General features: G+C 39.0%; 1 protein-coding gene across 1 annotated transcript in view; it reads left to right on the top strand.

The window, feature by feature from the left end:
* Positions 1-3,336, top strand: part of LOC311117743 (uncharacterized protein) — a 20,569-nt gene extending 17,233 nt beyond the window's left edge. Inside the window, exon 9 of the mRNA XM_084192664.1 lies at positions 3,210-3,336. Within this exon, the coding sequence (XP_084048790.1) occupies positions 3,210-3,314 (105 nt within the window). The 3' untranslated portion in view covers positions 3,315-3,336. The remainder of the gene's footprint in view (positions 1-3,209) is intronic.
* Positions 3,337-27,691: the final 24,355 nt, after the last annotated feature.

Below are 27,691 nucleotides of genomic sequence, written 5' to 3'. Positions count from 1 at the left end.
TTGCTGCTGTGATGGCACACTGTGGTTTTTCACCCAGTAGATAAGGGAGTTTATCAAAATTGGGTTTGTTTTCGAATTCTTTGTGTGTCTGTGTAATCTGAGGGAAATATGTGTCTCTAATATGGTCATATATTTGGCAGGAGGTTAGGAAGTGCAGCTCAGTTTCCATCTCATTATGTGGGCAGTGTGCACATAGCCTGTCTTCTCTTGAGAGCCAGGTCTGCCTACGGCGGCCTTTCTCAATAACAAGGCTATGCTCACTGAGTCTGTACATAGTCAAAGATTTCCTTAATTTTGGGTCAGTCACAGTGGTCAGGTATTCTGCCACTGTGTACTCTCTGTTAAGGGCCAAATAGCATTCTAGTTTGTTCAGGTTTTTTTTGTAAATTCTTTCCAATATGTCAAGAAATTATCTTTTAGTTTTCTCATGATTTGGTTGGGTCTAATTGTGTTGTTGTCCTGGGGCTCTGTGAGGTCTGTTTGTGTTTGTGAACAGAGCCCCAGGACCAACTTGCTTAGGGGAGTCTTCTCCAGGTTCATCTCTCTGTAGGTGATTGCTTTGTAATGGAAGGTTTGGGAATCGCTTCCTTTTAAGTGGTTATAGAATTTAACGGCTCTTTTCTGGATTTTGATCATTAGCGGGTATCGGCCTAATTCTGCTCTGCATTCATTATTTGGTGTTTTACGTTGTAGACGGAGGATATTTTTGCAGAATTCTTCATGCAGAGTCTCAATTTGGTGTTTGTCCCATTTTGTGAATTCTTGGTTGGTGAGCGGACCCCAGACCTCACAACCATAAAGGACAATGGGTTCTATAACTGATTCAAGTATTTTTAGCCAGATCCTAATTGGTATGTCAAATTTTATGTTCCTTTGGATGGCGTAGAAGGCCCTTCTTGCCTTGTCTCTCAGATCGTTCACAGCTTTGTGGAAGTTACCTGTGGCGCTGATGTTTAGGCCGAGGTATGTATAGGTTTTTGTGTTCTCTAGGGCAACGGTGTCTAGATGGAATTTGTACCATTATTTTGGTCTTACTGAGATTTACTATGTGTGTGTTTTTTGCCAATTTTAACCGCACACTTGTTGTTTGTGTACATGGATTTAATAATGTCGTATGTTTTTCCCCCAACCCCACTTTCCATCAATTTGTATAGCAGACACTCATGCCAAATTGAGTCAAAAGCTTTTTTGAAATCAACAAAGCATGAGAAGACTTTGCCAAATAGGGTGTGCAGGGTGAATACGTGGTCTGTCGTACGGTAATTTGGTAAAAAGCCAATTTGACATTTGCTCAGTACATTGTTTTCACTGAGGGAATGTACAAGTCTGCTGTTAATGATAATGCAGAGGATCTTCCCAAGGTTGCTGTTGACGCATATCCCACGGTAGTTGTTGGGGTCAAATTTGTCTCCACTTTTTTGGTTTGGGGTGATCAGTCCTTGGTTCCAAATATCGGGGAAGATGCCAGAGCTAAGGATGATGTTAAAGAGTTTAAGTATAGCCAATTGGAATTTGTGGTCTGTATATTTTGTCATTTCATTGAGGATACCATCAACACCACAGGACTTTTTGGGTTGGAGGGTTTGTATTTTGTCCTGGAGTTCATTCAATGTAATTGGAGAATCCAGTGGGTTCTGGTAGTCTTTAATAGTTGATTCTAAGATTTGCATTTGATCATGTATATGTTTTTGCTGTTTGTTCTTTGTTATAGGGCCAAAAAGATTGGAGAAGTGGTTTACCCATACATCTCCGTTTTGGAAAGATAACTCTTCGTGTTGTTGTTTGTTTAGTGTTTTCCAATTTTCCCAGAAGTGGTTAGAGTCTATGGATTCTTCAATTACATTGAGCTGATTTCTGACATGCTGTTCCTTCTTTTTCCATAGTGTATTTCTGTATTGTTTTAGTGATTCACCATAGTGAAGGCTCAGGTTTTCTGGGTCTCTATGTTTTTGGTTGGATATCTGAAACTGTTTGGGGTTGCCCTGTACCATTACTGTTCCAGACTTGTACAGGTTGACATTGGCTGACTCAGAGTCCTCGTTGTCTAGTATCCTGAGTTTCCACCCATCGCTTAACAGATGGGTAGTGTGTTAATATAGCACTGTGCCATGCCAGGGGATAGTCTGTGTGGAATATTAAGTTGCTTATGTTCCCATTTTTATAATAGTCAGCAAAAAGTGTTTCTTGATTTTCCATAAGGAGCTTCTTTTTGTACTCTTTTCGTGCCTTGTCATTTTTTACAACCAGAGGGTACTGTATGCTAATAACCTCTGAGAAGCGGGACGGGGCTTCTAAGGCCTCTGCATTTGGGTGGGGTAGACTGTGCGACTCTCCTGCCATCGTTGGGCTCAAGGGCTTCGACACCTCCCGCTTCACACCTCAGTGCTAATTGAAGTAGCAGTCAGATATGTTCTGTCCTAGCAAGCTTGGTAGCCTTAACATAGCCTTCAGTCCTTTATAATGTAAAATATATCATTGTAGTGTATTTTTCTTATTGGTTGTAAAAGTAGCTTCAGACTAAACATTACTCACTCAGTTCCAGGTTGGATGGTGTTTTCAGGGTTCTGTTGTTTGTTTGCCAGAGCATTTGCTGTATAGATTGGATCTCTGGTAGTAGGAATCCTTCCAGGTAATTCTGTCCAAAATCAGGTTGTTGGTTTGGAGTTTTGATTTGGAGTGAAGGTTATGTTGTGGAGGGTAGCATCCTGTATAGGTCCTTGCCGAAAAATCCAAGGTTATCTAACTCTAAATCTATATTTTTGTAAAAACATGCTGAAAAATTTGGGAGCTCATCTGTTCTCTCTCTCTCTCAATTCAATTTCAATTTTCAATTTTAAGGGCTTTATTGGCATGGGAAACGTATGTTAACATTGCCAAAGCAAGTGAAGTAGATAATAAACAAAAGTGAAATAAACAATAAATATTAACAGTAAACATTACACTCAGAAGTTCCAAAAGAATAAAGACATTTCAAATGTCATATTATGTCTATATACAGTGTTGTAACAATGTGCAAATAGTTAAAGTACAAATGGGAAAATAAATAAACATAAATATGGGTTGTATTTACAATGGTGTTTGTTCTTCACTGGTCTCTCTCTCTCTCTCTCTCTCTCTCTCTCCCTCTCTCTCTCTCTCTCTCTCTCTCTCTCTCTCTCTCTCTCTCTCTCTCCCCCCCCCCTCTCCCCCCCCCCCTCTCCCCCCTCTAGGGTAAAGCCTATGGTCAGATGCTGCTGGACCTCAAACTGACCGGTTTACCAGACCTCAAGTCTCTGGTCGACGGAGACGGAGAGAGAGGAAAAATACATGAATAAATATAGAGATATTGTTGGCCAATGGACAATCCTCATGATATTTCCTGCCTACACACATTGTTAATTCAGGAGTGTTAGAAGAAGAGAGGACATTATCTGTGTGTGGAGATATTCTCTGTACTGCATCTCAAATGGCACCCTATTCCCTATATAGTGCACTACTTTAGACCAGAGAATGGCACCCTATTCCCTATATAGTGCACTACTTTAGACCAGAGAATGGCACCCTATTCCCTATATAGTGCACTACTTTAGACCAGAGAATAGCACCCTATTCCCTATATAGTGCACTACTTTAGACCAGAACCCCATAAGGAATACAGTAGGGTGCAGTTTGGACTCAGACATGATCAGTTTGTGAAGATAATGCTCTGTATCATGACACTATGTGCATATCTCACTGTACACATTTGGACAGATAGACAGAAACAGGAGACAGGAAGGAAGATACTGATACTATATACCTTCTGGCCCACTTCCCACTTCCTGTTGAAGGAAGATTCTGTACCTTCTGGCCCACTTCCCACTTCCTGTTGAAGGAAGATTCTGTACCTTCTGGCCCACTTCCTGTTGAAGGAAGATTATGTACCTTCTGACCCACTTCCCACTTCCTGTTGAAGGAAGATTCTTTACCTTCTGGCCCACTTACCACTTCCTGTTGAAGGAAGATACTGTACCTTGTGGCCCACTTACCACTTCCTGTTGAAGGAAGATACTGTACCTTGTGGCCCACTTACCACTTCCTGTTGAAGGAAGATACTGGACCTTCTGGCCCACTTCCCACTTCGTGTTGAAGGATAATACTGTACCTTCTGGCCCACTTACCACTTCCTGTTTGTTATGATGAGTTTCTCTGGCATCAAGTAATTCAGGATGCAAGAGAATAGTTAAACACTTAGATGGAGAGTTGGTACAAAGTATTTAATATTTACGGTACCGGATTCAACATGACAAGCGGCACGTGAGAAGCCTATTGTCATTTGAATGACTTACATAGAAAACCTCTCAGATTATATACTGCTTTGTGAGCTAATTCCATCCAACAGTTGCCAACCATTATTGATTGTCACTCCCAACCACAATAGGATCACCCTATATGGTATCATGTTGCACACTAGTCAGGATATTCCATCACGTACTCCTTCAAAGATTAGCACCAGTGGCCCCCCCAGCTATCTTGGCCCGCATACCTTCTGGCACCCACCAGGAATGTTCTCATCCTCAAAATACTATGCAGCTCACAATATCAAACATTAACTAATCCTGTATAAAATACGTAATATCACTGTTAAAGGAAGATTCTGTACCTTCTGGCCCACTTCCCACTTCCTGTTGAAGGAAAATACTGTACCTTCTGGCCCACTTCCCACTTCCTGTTGAAGGAAGATACTGTACCTTCTGGCCCACTTACCACTTCCTGTTGAAGGAAGATACTGTACCTTCTGGCCCACTTCCCACTTCCTGTTGAAGGAATATACTGTACCTTCTGGCCCACTTACCACTTCCTGTTGAAGGAAGATACTGTACCTTCTGCCTCACTTACCACTTCCTGTTGAAGGAATATACTGTACCTTCTGGCCCACTTACCACTTCCTGTTGAAGGAATATACTGTACCTTCTGGCCCACTTACCACTTCCTGTTGAAGGAATATACTGTACCTTCTGGCCCACTTACCACTTCCTGTTGAAGGAAGATACTGTACCTTCTGCCTCACTTACCACTTCCTGTTGAAGGAAGATACTGTACCTTCTGGCCCACTTCCCACTTCCTGTTGAAGGAAGATACTGTACCTTCTGGCCCACTTACCACTTCCTGTTGAAGGAAGATACTGTACCTTCTGGCCCACTTACTACTTCCTGTTGAAGGAAGATACTGTACTTTCTGGCCCACTTACCACTTCCTGTTGAAGGAAGATACTGTACCTTCTGGCCCACTTACCACTTGCTTCAATGTTGGACAGACAACAACATATTTCTAGATGTTCCGAAACAAAGTAAAAACGCTCCTTGTTTTAGTTTCTTGTTCCAAAATATTCTTCCCAATGACTGAACACAACAAGGCGGAGTCTACCATAGTCTGAGGGTGTGTCCCAAAAATGTATACTGAACAAAAATATAAACACAACATGTAAAGTGTTGGTCCCATGTTTCATGAGCTGAAATAAAAGATCCCAGAAATTTTCCATATGCCCAAAAAGCTTATTTCTCTTCAATTTTGTGACCAAATTTGTTTACATCCCTGTTAGTGAGCATTTCTCCTTTGCCAAGATAATCCATCCACCTGACAGGTGTGGCATATCAAGAAGCTGATTTAACAGCATGATTATTACACAGGTGCACCTTGTGCTGGGGACAATAAAAGGCCACTCTAAAATGTGCAGTTTTATGCCACAGATGTCTCCAGTTTTGAGGGAGCGTGCAATTGGCATGCTGACTGCAGGAATGTCCACCAGAGACGTTGCCAGAGAATTGAATGTTCATTTTTCTACTATAACCTTCCTCCAAAGTCGTTTTAGAAAATTTGGCAGTACGTCCAACCGGCCTCACAACCACGCCAGTCCAGGACCTCCCCATCTGGCGTCTTCACCTGCGGGATCGTCTGAGACCAGCCACCCGGACAGCTGATGAAACTGAGGAGTATTTCTGTCTGTAATAAAGCCCTTTTTTGGGGAAAAACTCATTCTGATTGGCTGCGCCCCTGCCCAGTCATGTGAAATCCATAGATTAGGGCCTAATAAATAAAACAGATGTTACGTTTATAGTTTTGTTAAGTATAGTTGACATCGGGAAAGTTCTCTGTCATCTCTGCTTCTTTCACGGAGCAAAGACCTTCATTGGAGGTTTGAGCCCCAGACCGAGGGTGATTGACCATCATCTTGAACTTCTTCCATTTTCTAAAATTGCGCCAACAGTTGTTGCCTTCTCACCAAGCTGCTTGCCTATTGTCCTGTAGCCCATCCCAGCCTTGTGCAGGTCTACAATTTTATCCCTGATGTCCTTACACAGCTCTCTGGTCTTGGCCATTGTGGAGAGGTTGGAGTCTGTTTGATTGAGTGTGTGGACAGGTGTCTTTTATACAGGTAACGAGTTCAAACAGGTGCAGTTAATACAGGTAATGAGTGGAGAACAGGAGGGCTTCTTAAAGAAAAACTAACAGGTCTGTGAGAGCCGGAATTCTTACTGGTTGGTAGGTGATCAAATACTTATGTCATGCAATAAAATGCAAATTAATTACTTAAAAATCATACAATGTGATTTTCTGGATTTTTGTTTTAGATTCCGTCGCTCACAGTTGAAGTGTACCTATGATAAAAATTACAGACCTCTACATGCTTTGTAAGTAGGAAAACCTGCAAAATCGGCAGTGTATCAAATACTTGTTCTCCCCACTGTATATACACCTGTTCTGAAAGGCCCCAGAGTCTGCAACACCACTAAGCAAGGGGCACCACCAAGCAAGCGGCACCATGAAGACCAAGGAGCTCTCCAAACAGGTCAGGGACAAAGTTGTGGAGAAGTACAGATCAGGGTTGGGTTCAAAAAAAATATCAGAAACATTGAACATCCCACGGAGCACTATTAAATCCATTATTAAAAAATGGAAAGAATATGGCACCACAACAAACCTGCCAAGAGAGGGCCGCCCACCAAAACTCACGGACCAGGCAAGGAGGGCATTAATCAGAGGCAACAAAGAGACCAAAGATAACCCTGAAGGAGCTGCAAAGCTCCACAACGGAGATTGGAGTGTCTAGCCATAGGACCACTTTAAGCCGTACATACATAAACACACATATACAATTGAAGTCGGAAGTTTACATACACCATAGCCAAATACATTTAAACTCAGTTTTTCACAATTTCTGACATTTATCCTAGTAAAAAAATCCCTGTCTTAGGTCAGTTAGGATCACCACTTTATTTTAAGGATGTGAAATGTCAGAATAATAGTAGGGGAAATGATTTATTTCAGCTTTTATTTCTTTCATCACATTCCCAGTGGGTCAGAAGTTTACATACACTTAATTAGTATTTGGTAGCATTGCCTTTAAATTGTTTAACTTGGGTCAAACGTTTCAGGTAGCCTTCCACAAGCTTCCACCAATAAGTTGGGTGAGTTTTGGCCCATTCCTCCTGACAGAGCTGGTGTAACTGAGTCAGGTTTGTAGGCCTCCTTGCTCGCACACGCTTTTTCAGTTCTGCCCACACATTTTCTATAGGTTTGAGGTCAGGGTTTTGTGATGGCCACAACAATACCTTGACTTTGTTGTCCTTGAGCCATTTTGCCACAACTTTGGAAGTATGCTTGGGGTCATTGTCCATTTGGAAGACCCATTTGTGACCAAACTTTAACTTCCTGACTGATGTCTTGAGATGTTGCTTCAATATATCCACATAATTTCCCTTCCTCATGATGCCATCTATTTTGTGAAGTGCACCAGTCCCTCCTGCAGCAAAGCACCCCCACAGCATGATGCTGCCACCCCGTGCTTCATGGTTGGGATGGTGTTCTACGGCTTGCAAGCGACCCCCTTTTTCCTCCAAACATAACGATGGTCATTATGGCCAAACAGTTCTATTTTTGTTTCATCAGACCAGAGGACATTTCTCCAAAAAGTACGATCTTTGTCCCCATGTGCAGTTGCAAACCGTAGTCTGGCTTTTTTATGGCAGTTTTGGAGCAATGGCTTCTTCCTTGCTGAGCGGCCTTTCAGGTTATGTCGATATAGGACTTGTTTTACTGTGCATATAGATACTTTTGTACCTGTTTCTTCCAGCATCTTCACAAGGTCCTTTGCTGTTGTTCTTGGATTGAGTTGCATTTTTCGCACCAAAGTACGTTCATCTCTAGGAGACAGAACGCGTCTCCTTCCTGAGCGGTATGACGGCTGCGTGGTCCCATGGTGTTTATACTTGTGTACTATTGTTTGTACAGATGAACGTGGTACCTTCAGGCGTTTGGAAATGGCTCCCAAGGATGAACCAGACTTGTGGAGGTCTACAGTTTTTTTTTCTGAGGTCTTGGCTGATTTATTTTGATGTTCCCATGATTTCAAGCAAAGAGGCACTGAGTTTGAAGGTAGGCCTTGAAATACATCCACAGGTACACCTCCAATTGACTCAAATGATGTCAAATAGCCTATCAGAAGCTTCTAAAGCCATGACATAATTTTATGGAATTTTCCAAGCTGTTTAAGGCACAGTCAACTTAAGTGTATGTAAACATCTGACCCACTGGAATTGTGATACAGTGAATTATAAAGTGAAATAATCTGTCTGTAAACAATTGTTGGAAAAATTACTTGTGTCATGCACAAAGTAGATGTCCTAACTGACTTGCCAAAACTATAGTTTGTTAACAAGACATTTGTGGAGTGGTTGAAAAACAAGTTTAAATGACTCCAACCTAAGTGTATGTAAACTTCCGACTTCAACTGTAAATACATACATATCCTTTAAAAATATATATTTTCCTTTATTACTTTCCAACCCCGCCACCCTTTCCCCACTTGGAGTAAACTAGTGAACAACAACGCCTAGGCCTCTACTTCCAGCCCATACCCACTATCTACATTTTATGGACACAGTCAATTTTACAATAATTACATTTTGTTTGTTTTTTCTCCTGAACTTCTTCTACTCTCAACCTCTCCGATCATTTTCATGATGTCCATCTGGTTTGCTTCTATATGCCATATCTTTCTAACTGTGCTCTTTCACAAAAGCTCTCAACCTATAACCTTTATACTTATTATGGACACAGTATGCTTTACATTATTAGTTATCTTGTTGTTATTAGTTGTTGTTAGTTGTTATTAGTCCCATCCTTCAGCTCCATTCAACACCTCCCATCAATCTCTTAACACCATCCATGTAGGATTTATATTTGCCATATATATTTCAACTGTACTGTGATGTTTTACAAAAGTTCTGAACCTTTCTATTCTCATTGTTTCTACAGATTGTAAATTGAAAATAAACATTTTTGCTAAAATAATGATCGATTGACTATGACTTTTCAGATCACCCAGTAGTGCTATCTGCAGGGTTAGCTCCAGGTAAATATTGCAATCCTTCAGCCATTCCTGGACCTGTGTCCAAAAACAAGCTACAACATTTACAGTTACATTTACATTTTAGTCATTTAGGAGACGCTCTTATCCAGAGCGACTTACAGTTAGTGAGTGCATTTTTTTTCATATTGCCCCCCCGTGGGAAACGAACCCACAACCCTGCCGGCCAAACCCTCCCCTACCTTGGACGACGCTGGATCAATTGTGCACCGCCCATGGGTCTACAAATGGACAGTACCAAAACAAATGATCTAATGATTCTGTCTCTTCGCAGCAAAATCTGCAGAGCTGGGAAGATTGTATCCCCCATATAAATAACATTCTATTGGTTGCAAGAATTTTGTATAAGAATTTAAACTGAAAAATTCTAACGTTTTGAATCCTGCGTCGTTTTGCGTATCAGTTCATAAACCATGTGCCATGGAATCGGTACGTCAAAAATCTCTTCCCAACTATTTTGCAATCTATATGGGACGGCTGTCAATCCTTTGGTCCTTAAATGAAACTGCTATACTTTTTTATTTATCACAGTTTTCCTTAACCAATTATGTTCTTTAACGCAAGGCCGACAGAAAAGTTCCTTACTTTTTCCCCCTTCCACTTTCCTCTTCCATTTTTGCGGTAATGCTGCAATTATTTGGTTGTAATTTTGGGTAGAGCAGACATTTCCATATGTTTTTGTTAGCTGCATGTGCGACATAACTCCACCAGTCCTACCGATGATATCATTTACGAAGATTATACCTTTTTTAAACATTCTGTCAAAAAATAAAGTATTTTTGTCAATTAGTATATTTGAATTTAACCACTATTTGTTGCATTATTTGTTCTGTCGTTTCTGGAGGATTAAATTGAAATTGCAACCAACTTTCTATGGCTTGTTTTAGAAATAGTGATATTTGGGAGATGATTTCCTTTTCAAATAACTGAAAGTGAGAGGTTGTAATCTGAATAAAGGGGAAAAGGGCCGTTCTTGAACATAAGGGTGAGACAATCTTACTAATTTGCTAGAGAACCAGTTCAGATTTAAGTATAACGTTTTGTATGACTCTTTCCAAACACCCCGTCCGGCGAAGGAGTGGCGCCCTGTGTGGAAAATGATATGAGAAACAGTGACATACACTCTGAATGACCCAAAATGATGAATGCCATATTGGTCTTTCCCAGTCAAGTAGATTAATAGTAGGTCTACTATTGAAACAGATGCGTAAAATATTCACAGGTTTCAGATTTATCCTAATTTGTTTCAGGTTTTCACTCTCAAAGTCACGCTTTTTTAACAGAAAAACAACACAATTGTATGTTCTAAGTCCATATTAATGCTTAAACCACATTAAGAGACCACTTTTGACAGCTGGGAAAAATCTAAGAAATTCAGATTTTTTCCCGCTCCAGCTGTATCAACCTGTCTGTTAGTCAGGGGACTGACTCCATGACAAACCATCTCTCCTGTCCTCCAGCTGGATCAACCTGTCTGTTAGTCAGGGGACTCCATCTGTAGAAAAACAAGGTAGAGTTGATACACACAGCGTTGAATACATCATCAATGGTTGTTAGGTGAATTCCAGGACAGACAAGTTGAATCAAATCAAATCAAATTGTATTTGTCACATGCGCCGAATACAAGTGTAGACCTTACAGTGAAAATGCTTACTTACAAGCCCTTAACCAACAATGCAGATTTAAGAAAGAAAACATGTGTTAAGTAAAAAATAGATAAGTAACACATTTAAATAACAAAAAAATAGAAAATAAAAAAGTGATAGTATTCTGACCTATGACCAGATCAGATGACCAACCTGAAGTGGGACTGGTGGCTGGCCACGTACTGCCTCAGCCCACATACTGCCTCAGCCCACGTACTGCCTCAGCCCACGTACTGCCTCAGCCCACGTACTGCCTCAGCCCACGTACTGCCTCAGCCCACGTACTGCCTCAGCCTTCTGCTCCTGATATGGGGGCGGGGGTTTCCACGACACTGCTGAACAACAAATTAAACAATATCACTCAAACACAGCGCGAGAAAATAACTTCTCTCTAGTTTGGAAGTCATTATACTAATAGAGTGACTGTAAGTACAGAATAGATTCAGGCCGGTGACCCCGACGCCGTTACTATTGCCGCGTTCAAAACAACTGGGAACTCTGAAATCAATGACTTCAATGCGTTCAACTAACCTAGCCCTTGGTCATGACTCCCAGTTCCGTTATAGTAAAGGCAGAATGCCGCCAGGGCCTGAGTTATCGAGAGCAAGTCTAAACAAACAACATGCCTGTTCTCATAAAAGTAGCTAAAGCTACTTAACTAGCTACCTAACTCTGGGTTAGTTATCAATATCTTTGTCCGAGTTTAAATGAATTGGCTAGTTAGCTAGCATAGGGATCTTCTTAGCTAGCCAGTTTGAGTTTAAACATTACCGATAGCAAGCTGGCTAACGTTACATCCTATCAAACCTTATCGCCAGGGGCAACGTTAGCTATGCGACTCTTACCTTCTGACGTTACGTCACACTATCATAGCTAGCTAGCTACTCCCAGCCATCATGTCGTACATGTATTGGATGTAATCCATTCCTTGCCATCTTTCGCAATATTGTTGAATGCATTAGAACTTTGCACCAACTTTATGGAAGCCCATCTTCACCCCTATGCCGAGCAGACTTGACAACATGTCAGCTGGGGGCGGGACCACATCTTGTCTCTGGGACATCACTTGCAAAAGTAAGTGATTCATACCCAACCCATCCATACCCGTTGTGACGCCCTCACTTGCAAATCTCGTTTTTTTGACAAGACTGACTTTATGACCAAAATGTTCCTATTTATACTTTGTACTCCCATTTTGTAGTCAAAACCCTGACTGTCTCACAAGTCTCTCTGCTTTGTGTGTGTGTGTGTGTGTGTGTGTCGTAAAGCCCTGGAGCTCAGTAGCTGTCTCCAGTCTTTGACACAGGAAGTCCAGGGCCAAAAGGTCCAGCTGTCGAACAGGAGTGACGAGTTAAAAGGAGGAAGGCCAGTCACAAAAGAGTGTTTGTAAGACGGATTGGTGTGTGAGGCAGATTGTTGTGTGTGTGAGACCGATCGGTGTGTCTGTGTGAGATCGGTGTGTGTTAGCAGACGGGGACGGATGACTTTTACCTCCCTTGATCTTCTCTGACATCTCAGCTTCTGTGTGTGTGTGTGTGTGTGTGTGTGTGTGTGTGTGTGTGTCAGTGATGCGCGGGTTGACTTATAACCCGCAGTCCCCGCGGTTATATCCGTGGGGCAGGCGGGTTTAGGGTCATTAAACATTGCGTGGATGAAGGGTTGGTGGCTGGTTGAATAAAGAGAAAACAATACCTGAAAAAAATCCTTAAACGTATCATTCTTGTGCAATTTATATCTATAAGCTACAGTGAGTTTTTTTTTCTCATTATTTTAGGCTAACTGGCACAACTAGCTCTCACAGTCTCACGTCAGAATTAGACGTTCATCCATGTTTCTTAAAAGCCACATTTCGAAGTTGTTGCAAACATCACGGTTCAAAGTAGGGTTAATTTCAGGCTTTAACTACGAAAGGTTAAGGTTAAGGGTTAAGGTTTGGGATAGGCTTAAAACAAAAATCTCAAAAACAACTTTCTATCGATAGATTAAAACTTGCAACCTTTTGAATCAGAGGCAGACGTTTGCGCTCATCCCCAACGCTCTAGCAACACCAAAACCTACCTGAAGGTAACAGAACCTCCCTGTTGCCCCTAGTGGCCGGTTTCCACGTCATACCCCAACATCCTCAGACATGGATGGATGTCGAATACTGACTTGTATTACGGGTGACCGGGCTGATCTGGCATTAGTGCCTAAGCTTTAGCGCCAAATAGCCTACGCGCCAATTGCCAAATTCTTTTGGGAACAAGCAGAAAAGTTTTACATCGATTCATGGAGGCAAAAAGGACAATGTTGGAGTTTAATTCAATATGACAAAAGCTGTGAAATGGCGAGTTGAAAATAAAAAGAAGGGAGGGTCAGAACAGTAGTCTAATGTTATAGAATGGAGGGTCAGAACAGTAGTCTAATGTTATAGAAGGGAGGGTCAGAACATTAGTCTAATGTTATAGAAGGGAGGGTCAGAACAGTAGTCTAATGTTATAGAAGGGAGGGTCAGAACAGTAGTCTAATGTTATAGAGGGAGGGTCAGAACAGTAGTCTAATGTTATAGAAGGGAGGGCCAGAACAGTAGTCTAATGTTATAGAAGGGAGGGTCAGAACAGTAGTCTAATGTTATAGAAGGGAGGGTCAGAACAGTAGTCTAATGTTATAGAAGGGAGGGTCAGAACAGTAGTCTAATGTTATAGAAGGGAGGGTCAGAACAGTAGTCTAATGTTATAGAAGGGAGGGTCAGAACAGTAGTCTAATGTTATAGAAGGGAGGGTCAGAACAGTAGTCTAATGTTATAGAAGGGAGGGTCAGAACAGTAGTCTAATGTTATAGAAGGGAGGGTCAGAACAGTAGTCTAATGTTATAGAAGGGAGGGTCAGAACAGTAGTCTAATGTTATAGAAGGGAGGGTCAGAACAGTAGTCTAATGTTATAGAAGGGAGGGTCAGAACAGTAGTCTAATGTTATAGAAGGGAGGGTCAGGACAGTAGTCTAATGTTATAGAAGGGAGGGTCAGAACAGTAGTCTAATGTTATAGAAGGGAGGGTCAGAACAGTAGTCTAATGTTATAGAAGGGAGGGTCAGAACAGTAGTCTATTGTTATAGAAGGGAGGGTCAGAACAGTAGTCTAATGTTATAGAAGGGAGGGTCAGAACAGTAGTCTAATGTTATAGAAGGGAGGGTCAGAACAGTAGTCTAATGTTATAGAAGGGAGGGTCAGAACAGTAGTCTAATGTTATAGAAGGGAGGGTCAGAACAGTAGTCTAATGTTATAGAAGGGAGGGTCAGAACAGTAGTCTAATGTTATAGAAGGGAGGGTCAGAACAGTAGTCTAATGTTATAGAAGGGAGGGTCAGAACAGTAGTCTAATGTTATAGAAGGGAGGGTCAGAACAGTAGTCTAATGTTATAGAAGGGAGGGTCAGAACAGTAGTCTAATGTTATAGAAGGGATGGTCAGAACAGTAGTCTAATGTTATAGAAGGGAGGGTCTTAACAGTAGTCTAATGTTATAGAAGGGAGGGTCAGAACAGTAGTCTAATGTTATAGAAGGGATGGTCAGAACAATAGTCTAATGTTATAGAAGGGAGGGTCAGAACAGTAGTCTAATGTTATAGAAGGGAGGGTCAGAACAGTAGTCTAATGTTATAGAAGGGAGGGTCAGAACAGTAGTCTAATGTTATGGAAGGGAGGGTCAGAACAGTAGTCTAATGTTATAGAAGGGAGGGTCAGAACAGTAGTCTAATGTTATAGAAGGGAGGGTGAGAACAGTAGTCTAATGTTATAGAAGGGCGGGTCAGAACAGTAGTCTAATGTTATAGAAGGGAGGGTCAGAACAGTAGTCTATTATAGAAGGGAGGGTCAGAACAGTAGTCTAATGTTATAGAAGGGAGGGCCAGAACAGTAGTCTAATGTTATAGAAGGGAGGGTCAGAACAGTAGTCTAATGTTATAGAAGGGAGGGTCAGAACAGTAGTCTAATGTGGGCATTGCGTTCATCCACCTCTGGCCTGCTGGCCCCCCTACCTCTGCGGAAGCATAGTTCCCGCTCAGCCCAGTCAAAACTGTTCGCTGCTCTGGCACCCCAATGGTGGAACAAGCTCCCTCACGACGCCAGGACAGCGGAGTCACTCACCACCTTCCGGAGACATTTGAAACCCCACCTCTTTAAGGAATACCTGGGATAGGATAAAGTAATCCTTCTACCCCCCCCCCCCCCAAATTGTAAAGTGGTTATCCCACTGGCTATAGGGTGAATGCACCAATTTGTGAGTCGCTCTGGATTAGAGCGTCTGCTAAATGACGTAAATGTGCCCTTGAGCAAGGCACTTAACCCTAATTACTCCTGTAAGTCGCTCTGGATAAGAGCGTCTGCTAAATGACTAAAATGTAATGTAAATGTAATGTTATAGAAGGGAGGGTCAGAACAGTATTCTAATGTTATAGAAGGGAGGGTCAGAACAGTAGTCTAATGCTATAGAAGGGAGGGTCAGAACAGTAGTCTAATGTTGTAGAAGGGAGGATCAGAACAGTAGTCTAATGTTATAGAAGGGAGGGTCAGAACAGTAGTCTAATGTTATAGAAGGGAGGGTCAGAACAGTAGTCTAATGTTATAGAAGGGAGGGTCAGAACAGTAGTCTGATGTTATAGAAGGGAGGGTCAGAACAGTAGTCTATTGTTATAGAAGGGAGGGTCAGAACAGTAGTCTAATGTTATAGAAGGGAGGGTCAAAACAGTAATCTAATGTTATAGAAGGGAGGGTCAGAACAGTAGTCTAATGTTATAGAAGGGAGGGTCAGAACAGTAGTCTAATGTTATAGAAGGGAGGGTCAGAACAGTAGTCTAATGTTATAGAAGGGAGGGTCAGAACAGTAGTCTAATGTTATAGAAGGGAGGGTCAGAACAGTAGTCTGATGTTATAGAAGGGAGGGTCAGAACATTAGTCTAATGTTATAGAAGGGAGGGTCAGAACAGTAGTCTAATGTTATAGAAGGGAGGATCAGAACAGTAGTCTAATGTTATAGAAGGGAGGGTCAGAACAGTAGTCTAATGTTATAGAAGGGAGGGCCAGAACAGTAGTCTAATGTTATAGAAGGGAGGGTCAGAACAGTAGTCTAATGTTATAGAAGGGAGGGTCAGAACAGTAGTCTAATGTTATAGAAGGGAGGGTCAGAACAGTAGTCTAATGTTATAGAAGGGAGGGTCAGAACAGTAGCCTAATGTTATAGAAGGGAGGGTCAGAACAGTAGTCTAATGTTATAGAAGGGAGGGTCAGAACAGTAGTCTAATGTTATAGAAGGGAGGGTCAGAACAGTAGTCTAATGTTATAGAAGGGAGGGTCAGAACAGTAGTCTAATGTTATGGAAGGGAGGGTCTGAACAGTAGTCTAATGTTATGGAAGGGAGGGTCAGAACAGTAGTCTAATGTTATAGAAGGGAGGGTCAGAACAGTAGTCTAATGTTATAGAAGGGAGGGTCAGAACAGTAGTCTAATGTTATAGAAGGGAGGGTCAGAACAGTAGTCTAATGCTATAGAAGGGAGGGTCATAACAGTAGTCTAATGTTATAGAAGGGAGGGTCAGAACAGTAGTCTAATGTTATAGAAGGGAGGGTCAGAACAGTAGTCTAATGTTATAGAAGGGAGGGTCAGAACAGTAAACTAATGTTATAGAAGGGAGGGTCAGAACAGTAGTCTAATGTTATAGAAGGGAGGGTCGGAACAGTAGTCTAATGTTATAGAAGGGAGGGTCAGAACAGTAGTCTAATGTTAGAGAAGGGAGGGTCAGAACAGTAGTCTAATGTTATAGAAGGGAGGGTCAGAACAGTAGTCTAATGTTATATAAGGGAGGGTCAGAACAGTAGTCTAATGTTATAGAAGGGAGGGTCAGAACAGTAGTCTAATGTTATAGAAGGGGGGGCCAGAACAGTAGTCTAATGCGTGCGTGCGTGCGTGCGTGCGTGAGTCAGTCAGTCAGTCATAACAGAAGACCCTGGGCGGGACCAGGACAGAAAGGAGACGGAGAGCTGTTGGTCATCTCCTCATCATTCTACCCTTTTATCACCGCATCCCTGTCTTTGTGTGAGTCACCACACAAACACACACTTTCTTTCTTTCTCTCTCACCCATACACACACCAGTGGCGGACGGTGCTGTTTATGATGAGGGAGGACATTTATTTTTTCATGAGCATGGCCTTATTTCATTTATAGACTCTTTATGATGGGGGGTGGGGGGGGGACTAGACAGTTGAGTGACGTGGGCCGGCCCACTGGTTAGTACTGCATACTAATTTACTGTGGGACTTAGTACTGTCTACTACTTTACTGTGGGACTTAGTACTGTCTACTAATTTACTGTGGGACTTAGTACTGTCTACTAATTTACTGTGGGACTTAGCACTGGCTACTAATTTACTGTGGGACTTAGTACTGTCTACTAATTTACTGTGGGACTTAGTACTGGCTACTAATTTACTGTGGGACTTAGTACTGGCTACTAATTTACTGTGGGACTTAGTACTGTCTACTACTTTACTGTGGGACTTAGTACTGTCTACTACTTTACTGTGGGACTTAGTACTGTCTACTACTTTACTGTGGGACTTAGTACTGTCTACTAATTTACTGTGGGACTTAGTACTGTCTACTAATTTACTGTGGGACTTAGTACTGACTACTACTTTAACAGAGTGTGTTCCAGCCCTCCCTGAGCAGCCAGCCCTCCCTGAGAAGCAGCCAGCCCTCCCTGAGAAGCAGCCAGCCCTCCCTGAGCAGCCAGCCCTCCCTGAGAAGCAGCCAGCCCTCCCTGAGAAGCAGCCAGCCCTCCCTGAGAAGCAGCCAGCCCTCCCTGAGAAGCAGCCAGCCCTCCCTGAGCAGCCAGCCCTCCCTGAGAAGCAGCCAGCCCTCCCTGAGCAGCCAGCCCTCCCTGAGAAGCAGCCAGCCCTCCCTGAGAAGCAGCCAGCCCTCCCTGAGCAGCCAGCCCTCCCTGAGAAGCAGCCAGCCCTCCCTGAGAAGCAGCCAGCCCTCCCTGAGAAGCAGCCAGCCCTCCCTGAGAAGACAGTGTTCTATGTCTCAGTGAGTATTCTAGATGTTATACCTTCTTTGTTATATTCTAGGCTTCAGATGATGGGATGCTGTTCAATCGTGACAACTCAGAGTGTGTTCTGTAGAACTCTGATAATAGTACTGCATTAATGTACAATAGCTGTGCGGCAGCGAGGTGGTGGGCAGGTCTGGGTCAAAGTTCAAGGTCATTTTCTTTGTTCCAGTCCGTCTCTGGAGGAGAGGTGATGTGTGTAAGGGTTCATGCCTTAATAATTGGACAAAAGATCAGAATTGTGCTGCCTGTGTAAACGCAGCCTATGTAGATAATGTGATTCTCAGTATTTTATTAAAGAATGTGAAACAATGTTGTGTCTGTTTGCTGCTCTTCATTAAATCATGTATAGCTCTTCTTGGGCTATGGCCTAATATACATTAATTCATATTAGAATAATATATTATATGTGGCATATAGAATTCTGATCAGTTATGCAAATACAGTGAGGGAAAAAAGTATTTGATCCCCTGCTGATGTTGTACGTTTGCCCACTGACAAAGACATGAACAGTCTATAATTTTAATGGTAGGTTTATTTGAACAGTGAGAGACAGAATAACAACAAAAAAATCCAGAAAAACGCATGTCAAAAATGTTATAAATTGATTTGCATTTTAATGAGGGAAATAAGTATTTGACCCCTCTGCAAAACATGACTTAGTACTTGGTGGCAAAACCCTTGTTGGCAATCACAGAGGTCAGACGTTTCTTGTAGTTGGCCACCAGGTTTGCACACATCTCAGGAGGGATTTTCTCCCACTCCTCTTTGCAGATCTTCTCCAAGTCATTAAGGTTTCGAGCCTGACGTTTGGCAACTCGAACCTTCAGCTCCCTCCACAGATTTTCTATGGGAATAAGGTCTGGAGACTGGCTAGGCTACTCCAGGACCTTAATGTGCTACTCCTTTGTTGCTTTGGCCGTGTGTTTTGGGTCATTGTCATGCTGGAATACCCATCCACGACCCATTTTCAATGCCCTGGCTGAGGGAAGGAGGTTCTCACCCAAGATTTGACGGTACATGGCCCCGTCCATCGTCCCTTTAATGCGGTGAAGTTGTCCTGTCCCCTTAGCAGAAAAACACCCCCAAAGCATAATGTTTCCACCTCCATGTTTGACGGTGGGGATGGTGTTCTTGGGGTCATAGGCACCATTCCTCCTCCTCCAAACACGGCGAGTTGAGTTGATGCCAAAGAGCTCCATTTTGGTCTCATCTGACCACAACACTTTCACCCAGTTCTCCTCTGAATCAGTCAGATGTTCATTGGCAAACTTCAGAAGGCCCTGTATATGTGCTTTCTTGAGCAGGGGGACCTTGCGGGCGCTGCAGGATTTCAGTCCTTCACGGCGTAGTGTGTTACCAATTGTTTTCTTGGTGACTATGGTCCCAGCTGCTTTGAGATCATTGACAAGATCCACCCGTGTAGTTCTGGGCTGATTCCTCACCGTTCTCATGATCATTGCAACTCCACAAGGTGAGATCTTGCATGGAGCCCCAGGCCAAGGGAGATTGACAGTTATTTTGTGTTTCTTCCATTTGCGAATAATCGCACCAACTGTTGTCACCTCACCAAGCTGCTTGGCGATGGTCTTGTAGCCCATTCCAGCCTTGTGTAGGTCTACAATCTTGTCCCTGACATCCTTGGAGAGCTCTTTGGTCTTGGCCATGGTGGAGAGTTTGGAATCTGATTGATTGATTGCTTCTGTGGACAGGTGTCTTTTATACAGGTAACAAGCTGAGATTAGGAGCACTCCCTTTAAGAGTGTGCTCCTAATCTTAGCTCGTTACCTGTATAAAAGACACCTGGGAGCCAGAAATATTTCTGATTGAGAGGGGGTCAAATACTTATTTCCCTCATTAAAATGCAAATCAATTGATAACATTTTTGACATACGTTTTTCTGGATTTTTTTGTTGTTATTCTGTCTCTCACTGTTCAAATAAACCTACCATTAAAATTATAGACGGATCATTTCTTTGTCAGTGGGCAAACTTGCAAAATCAGCAGGGGATCAAATACTTTTTTCCCTCACTGTATACAATTCATGCGAAAATATTCAGATCTGGTAAAAGGCCGATGTTCGGTCGTTTCACATTTTTAAATAGTCTTTATCACATAACTATAGAAATGGAAACATTGTTGGGGTTACAGGCCACAAACCGAAGACAGAAGTGTTCCGGTTTACATAAATGAGATTAATTGGATTCTTTCTTTCATTTGTTCTGTTCTTATTTTCTCTCCTTTAAAAGAGACATCCATCATTCTGTTTCCATGGGAATGACTCTATAGATGAGTTCTCAACTGGGCGTAGGACATTCTGTGGTGTGTTTGTGTGTGTTTGCATGTGCACACGTGGGATGTTTGCGTGCATGCACGTGCGTGTGTTTGTTTTAGTGTGTGTGTATTTCAGTGTGTGTTCATTTCAGTGTGCGTGTATTTCAGTGTGTGTGTTTCAGTGTATGTGTATTTCAGTGTGTGTGTATTTCAGTGTGTGTGTATTTCAGTGTGTGTGTTTTTCAGTGTGTGTGTATTTCAGTGTATGTGTATTTCAGTGTGTGTGTATTTCAGTGTATGTGTGTGTGTTTGTTTTAGTGTGTGTATATTTCAGTGTATGTGTATTTCAGTGTGTGTGTATTTCAGTGTATGTGTATTTCAGTGTATGTGTGTGTGTTTGTTTCAGTATCTGTGTGGACATACTGTGGCTTCCATCCGTCTTCAACCACAATGAGATTCTGCATTCGACCACAGAACTATCACAACTAGAACTTTTAGAACTATCAGAACGAGAACGTTTAGAACTATCAGAAATAAAATGTTAAGAATTATCAGAACTAGATCTAGAACTAGAACTACCAGAAGTAGAACGTTTAGAACTATCAGAAATAGAAAGTTTAGAACTATCAGAACTATATCTAGAACTACCAGAAGTAGAACGTTTAGAACTATCAGAAAAAGAAAGTTTAGAACTATCAGAAATAGAATGTATAGAACGATTAGAACTAGAACTTTTAGAACGATCAGAAGTAGAACGTTTAGAACTATCAGAAGTAGAATGTTTAGAACTATAAGAACTAGAACGTTTAGAACTATCAGAACTATAATGTTTAGAACTATCAGAACTAAAATGTTTAGAACCATTAAAACTATCAGAACTAGAAAACTATCAAAACTAGAATGTTTAAAAATATCAAAACTACAATGTTTAGAACTATCAGAAATAGAACATTTAAAATATCAGACATAGAACGTTAAGAACTATCGGAACTATAATGTTTAGAACTAAACACTATTAGAAATATAATGTTTAGAACTATCAGAAATAGAAAGTTTAGAACTATCAGAACTAGATCTAGAACTACCAGAAGTAGAACGTTTAGAACTATCAGAAATATAACGTTTAGAACTATCAGGAGTAAAATGTTTAGAACTATCAGAACTAGAACTTTTAGAACGATCAGAAGTAGAACTTTTAGAACTATCAGAAATAGAAAATTTAGAACTATTAGAACTAGATCTAGAACTAGAACAACCAGAAGTAGAATGTTTAGAACTATCAGAAATAGAAAGTTTAGAACTATCAGAACTAGAATGTTTAGAACTATCAGAACTAGGATGTTTAGAACTATCAGAACTAGAACGTTTAAACTATCAGATGTAGAACGTTAACAACTATCAGAGCTAGAATGTTTAGAACTAAACACTATCAGAACTATAATGTTTAGAACTATCAGAAGTATAATGTTTAGAACTACCAGAAGTAGAACGTTTAGAACTATCAGAAATATAAAGTTTAGAACTAGATCTAGAACTACCAGAACTATAATGTTTAGAACTATCAGAAGTAGAACGTTTAGAACTATCAGAAATTAAAAGTTTAGAACTATCAGAACTAGATCTAGAACTACCAGAACTATATTGTTTAGAACTATCAGAAGTAAAATGTTTAGAACTATCAGAACTAAAAAGTTTAGAACTATCAGAAGTAGAAAGTTTAGAAATACCAGAACTAGAATGTTTAGAAATATCAGAACTAGAATGTTTAGAACTATCAGAACTAGAACATTTAGAACTATCAGAACTAGAATGTTTAGAACTATCAGAAATAGAATGTTTAGAACTAAACAGCATCAGAACTAGAACGTTTAGAACTATCAGAAGTAGAAAGTTTAGAACTATCATAACTAGAACTATTAAAACTATCAGAACTAGAACGTTTAGAGGTATCAGAAATAGAATGTTTAGAATTATCAGAACTAGAATGTTTAGAACTAAACAGCATCAGAACTAGAACGTTTAGAACTATCAGAAGTAGAAAGTTTAGAATTATCAGAAGTAGAAAGTTTAGAACTATCAGAACTAGAACTATTCAAACTATCAGAACTAGGACGTGTATAACTATCAGAACTAGAACGTTTAAACTATCACAACTAGAATGTTTAGAACCATTACAACTATCAGAACTAGAAAATTATCAGAACTAGAATGTTTTTTGAACTATCAGAACTATAATATTTAGAACTAAACACTATCAGAACTAGAATGTTTAGAACTGTGAGATGTAGAATGTTTAGAACTAAACGTTGTCAGAACTAGAACGTTTAGAACTATCAGAAGTAGAATGTTTAGAACTACCAGAACTAGAATGTTTAGAAATATCAGAATTAGAATGTTTAGAACTATCAGAACTAGAATGTTTAGAACTATCAGAACTATAATGTTTAGAACTATCAGAACTAGAATGTTTAGAACTAAACTTTGTCAGAACTAGAATGTTTAGAAATATCAGAACTAGAATGTTTAGAACTATCAGAACTAGAATGTTTAGAACTATCAGAACTAGAATGTTTAGAACTATCAGAACTAGAACATTTAGAACTATCAGAACAAGAAAATTTAGAACTATCACAAGTAGAACGTTTAGAACTGTCAGAAGTAGAAAGTTTAGAACTATCAGAAGTAGAATGTTTAGAACTATCAGAACTAGAATGTTTAGAACTAAACACCATCAGAACTAGAACTTTTAGAACTATCAGAAATTTAAAGTTTAGAACTATCAGAACTATAATGTTTAGAACTATCAGAACTAGAATTTTTAGAACTATCCGAACTAGAACGTTTAAACTATCACAACTAGAATGTTTAGAACCATTAAAACTATCAGAACTAGAAAATTATCAGAACTAGAATGTTTAGAACTATCAGAAATATAATGTTTAGAACTAAACAGCATCAGAACTAGAACGTTTAGAACTATCAGAACTAGAACGTTTTGAACTATCAGAACTAGAATGTTTTGAACTACCAGAACTAGAATGTTTAGAAATATCAGAACTAGAATGTTTAAAACTAAACGTTGTCAGAACTAGAACGTTTTGAACTATCAGAACTAGAATGTTTAGAACTATCAGAACTAGAATGTTTAGAACTATCAGAACTAGAACATTTAGAACTATCAGAACTAGAATGTTTAGAACTATCAGAACTAGAATGTTTAGAACTAAACGTTGTCAGAACTAGAATGTTTAGAACTACCAGAACTAGAATGTTTAGAACTAAACGTTGTCAGAACTAGAACGTTTAGAACTATCAAAACTAGAATGTTTAGAACTATCAGAACTAGAATGTTTAGAACTAAACGTTGTCAGAACTAGAATGTTTAGAACTATCAGAACTAGAATGTTTAGAAATATCAGAACTAGAATGTTTAGAACTATCAGAACTAGAATGTTTAGAACTATCAGAACTAGAATGTTTAGAACTATCAGAACTAGAATGTTTAGAACTATCAGAACTAGAACATTTAGAACTATCAGAACAAGAAAATTTAGAACTATCACAAGTAGAACGTTTAGAACTGTCAGAAGTAGAAAGTTTAGAACTATCAGAAGTAGAATGTTTAGAACTATCAGAACTAGAATGTTTAGAACTAAACACCATCAGAACTAGAACTTTTAGAACTATCAGAAATTTAAAGTTTAGAACTATCAGAACTATAATGTTTAGAACTATCAGAACTAGAATTTTTAGAACTATCCGAACTAGAACGTTTAAACTATCACAACTAGAATGTTTAGAACCATTAAAACTATCAGAACTAGAAAATTATCAGAACTAGAATGTTTAGAACTATCAGAAATATAATGTTTAGAACTAAACAGCATCAGAACTAGAACGTTTAGAACTATCAGAACTAGAACGTTTTGAACTATCAGAACTAGAATGTTTTGAACTACCAGAACTAGAATGTTTAGAAATATCAGAACTAGAATGTTTAAAACTAAACGTTGTCAGAACTAGAACGTTTTGAACTATCAGAACTAGAATGTTTAGAACTATCAGAACTAGAATGTTTAGAACTATCAGAACTAGAACATTTAGAACTATCAGAACTAGAATGTTTAGAACTATCAGAACTAGAATGTTTAGAACTAAACGTTGTCAGAACTAGAATGTTTAGAACTACCAGAACTAGAATGTTTAGAACTAAACGTTGTCAGAACTAGAACGTTTAGAACTATCAAAACTAGAATGTTTAGAACTATCAGAACTAGAATGTTTAGAACTAAACGTTGTCAGAACTAGAATGTTTAGAACTATCAGAACTAGAATGTTTAGAACTATCAGAACTAGAACGTTTAGAACTATCAGAAATATAACGTTTAGAACTATCAGGAGTAAAATGTTTAGAACTATCAGAACTAGAACTTTTAGAACGATCAGAAGTAGAACTTTTAGAACTATCAGAAATAGAAAATTTAGAACTATTAGAACTAGATCTAGAACTAGAACAACCAGAAGTAGAATGTTTAGAACTATCAGAAATAGAAAGTTTAGAACTATCAGAACTAGAATGTTTAGAACTATCAGAACTAGGATGTTTAGAACTATCAGAACTAGAACGTTTAAACTATCAGATGTAGAACGTTAACAACTATCAGAGCTAGAATGTTTAGAACTAAACACTATCAGAACTATAATGTTTAGAACTATCAGAAGTATAATGTTTAGAACTACCAGAAGTAGAACGTTTAGAACTATCAGAAATATAAAGTTTAGAACTAGATCTAGAACTACCAGAACTATAATGTTTAGAACTATCAGAAGTAGAACGTTTAGAACTATCAGAAATATAAAGTTTAGAACTATCAGAACTAGATCTAGAACTACCAGAACTATATTGTTTAGAACTATCAGAAGTAAAATGTTTAGAACTATCAGAACTAAAAAGTTTAGAACTATCAGAAGTAGAAAGTTTAGAAATACCAGAACTAGAATGTTTAGAAATATCAGAACTAGAATGTTTAGAACTATCAGAACTAGAACATTTAGAACTATCAGAACTAGAATGTTTAGAACTATCAGAAATAGAATGTTTAGAACTAAACAGCATCAGAACTAGAACGTTTAGAACTATCAGAAGTAGAAAGTTTAGAACTATCATAACTAGAACTATTAAAACTATCAGAACTAGAACGTTTAGAGGTATCAGAAATAGAATGTTTAGAATTATCAGAACTAGAATGTTTAGAACTAAACAGCATCAGAACTAGAACGTTTAGAACTATCAGAAGTAGAAAGTTTAGAATTATCAGAAGTAGAAAGTTTAGAACTATCAGAACTAGAACTATTCAAACTATCAGAACTAGGACGTGTATAACTATCAGAACTAGAACGTTTAAACTATCACAACTAGAATGTTTAGAACCATTACAACTATCAGAACTAGAAAATTATCAGAACTAGAATGTTTTTTGAACTATCAGAACTATAATATTTAGAACTAAACACTATCAGAACTAGAATGTTTAGAACTGTGAGATGTAGAATGTTTAGAACTAAACGTTGTCAGAACTAGAACGTTTAGAACTATCAGAAGTAGAATGTTTAGAACTACCAGAACTAGAATGTTTAGAAATATCAGAATTAGAATGTTTAGAACTATCAGAACTAGAATGTTTAGAACTATCAGAACTATAATGTTTAGAACTATCAGAACTAGAATGTTTAGAACTAAACTTTGTCAGAACTAGAATGTTTAGAAATATCAGAACTAGAATGTTTAGAACTATCAGAACTAGAATGTTTAGAACTATCAGAACTAGAATGTTTAGAACTATCAGAACTAGAACATTTAGAACTATCAGAACAAGAAAATTTAGAACTATCACAAGTAGAACGTTTAGAACTGTCAGAAGTAGAAAGTTTAGAACTATCAGAAGTAGAATGTTTAGAACTATCAGAACTAGAATGTTTAGAACTAAACACCATCAGAACTAGAACTTTTAGAACTATCAGAAATTTAAAGTTTAGAACTATCAGAACTATAATGTTTAGAACTATCAGAACTAGAATTTTTAGAACTATCCGAACTAGAACGTTTAAACTATCACAACTAGAATGTTTAGAACCATTAAAACTATCAGAACTAGAAAATTATCAGAACTAGAATGTTTAGAACTATCAGAAATATAATGTTTAGAACTAAACAGCATCAGAACTAGAACGTTTAGAACTATCAGAACTAGAACGTTTTGAACTATCAGAACTAGAATGTTTTGAACTACCAGAACTAGAATGTTTAGAAATATCAGAACTAGAATGTTTAAAACTAAACGTTGTCAGAACTAGAACGTTTTGAACTATCAGAACTAGAATGTTTAGAACTATCAGAACTAGAATGTTTAGAACTATCAGAACTAGAACATTTAGAACTATCAGAACTAGAATGTTTAGAACTATCAGAACTAGAATGTTTAGAACTAAACGTTGTCAGAACTAGAATGTTTAGAACTACCAGAACTAGAATGTTTAGAACTAAACGTTGTCAGAACTAGAACGTTTAGAACTATCAAAACTAGAATGTTTAGAACTATCAGAACTAGAATGTTTAGAACTAAACGTTGTCAGAACTAGAATGTTTAGAACTATCAGAACTAGAATGTTTAGAACTATCAGAACTAGAACGTTTAGAACTATCAGAAATATAACGTTTAGAACTATCAGGAGTAAAATGTTTAGAACTATCAGAACTAGAACTTTTAGAACGATCAGAAGTAGAACTTTTAGAACTATCAGAAATAGAAAATTTAGAACTATTAGAACTAGATCTAGAACTAGAACAACCAGAAGTAGAATGTTTAGAACTATCAGAAATAGAAAGTTTAGAACTATCAGAACTAGAATGTTTAGAACTATCAGAACTAGGATGTTTAGAACTATCAGAACTAGAACGTTTAAACTATCAGATGTAGAACGTTAACAACTATCAGAGCTAGAATGTTTAGAACTAAACACTATCAGAACTATAATGTTTAGAACTATCAGAAGTATAATGTTTAGAACTACCAGAAGTAGAACGTTTAGAACTATCAGAAATATAAAGTTTAGAACCAGATCTAGAACTACCAGAACTATAATGTTTAGAACTATCAGAAGTAGAACGTTTAGAACTACCAGAACTATAATGTTTAGAACTATCAGAAGTAGAAAGTTTAGAATTATCAGAAGTAGAAAGTTTAGAACTATCAGAACTAGAACTATTCAAACTATCAGAACTAGGACGTGTATAACTATCAGAA

The sequence above is a fragment of the Coregonus lavaretus genome (assembly GCF_964263955.1).
Source record: "Coregonus lavaretus genome assembly, contig: HAP1_SCAFFOLD_572, whole genome shotgun sequence".
NCBI lineage: Eukaryota > Metazoa > Chordata > Actinopteri > Salmoniformes > Salmonidae > Coregonus > Coregonus lavaretus.
Note: the sequence above shows the minus strand (reverse complement) of the source record. Positions and strands in the feature narration are given on the sequence as shown.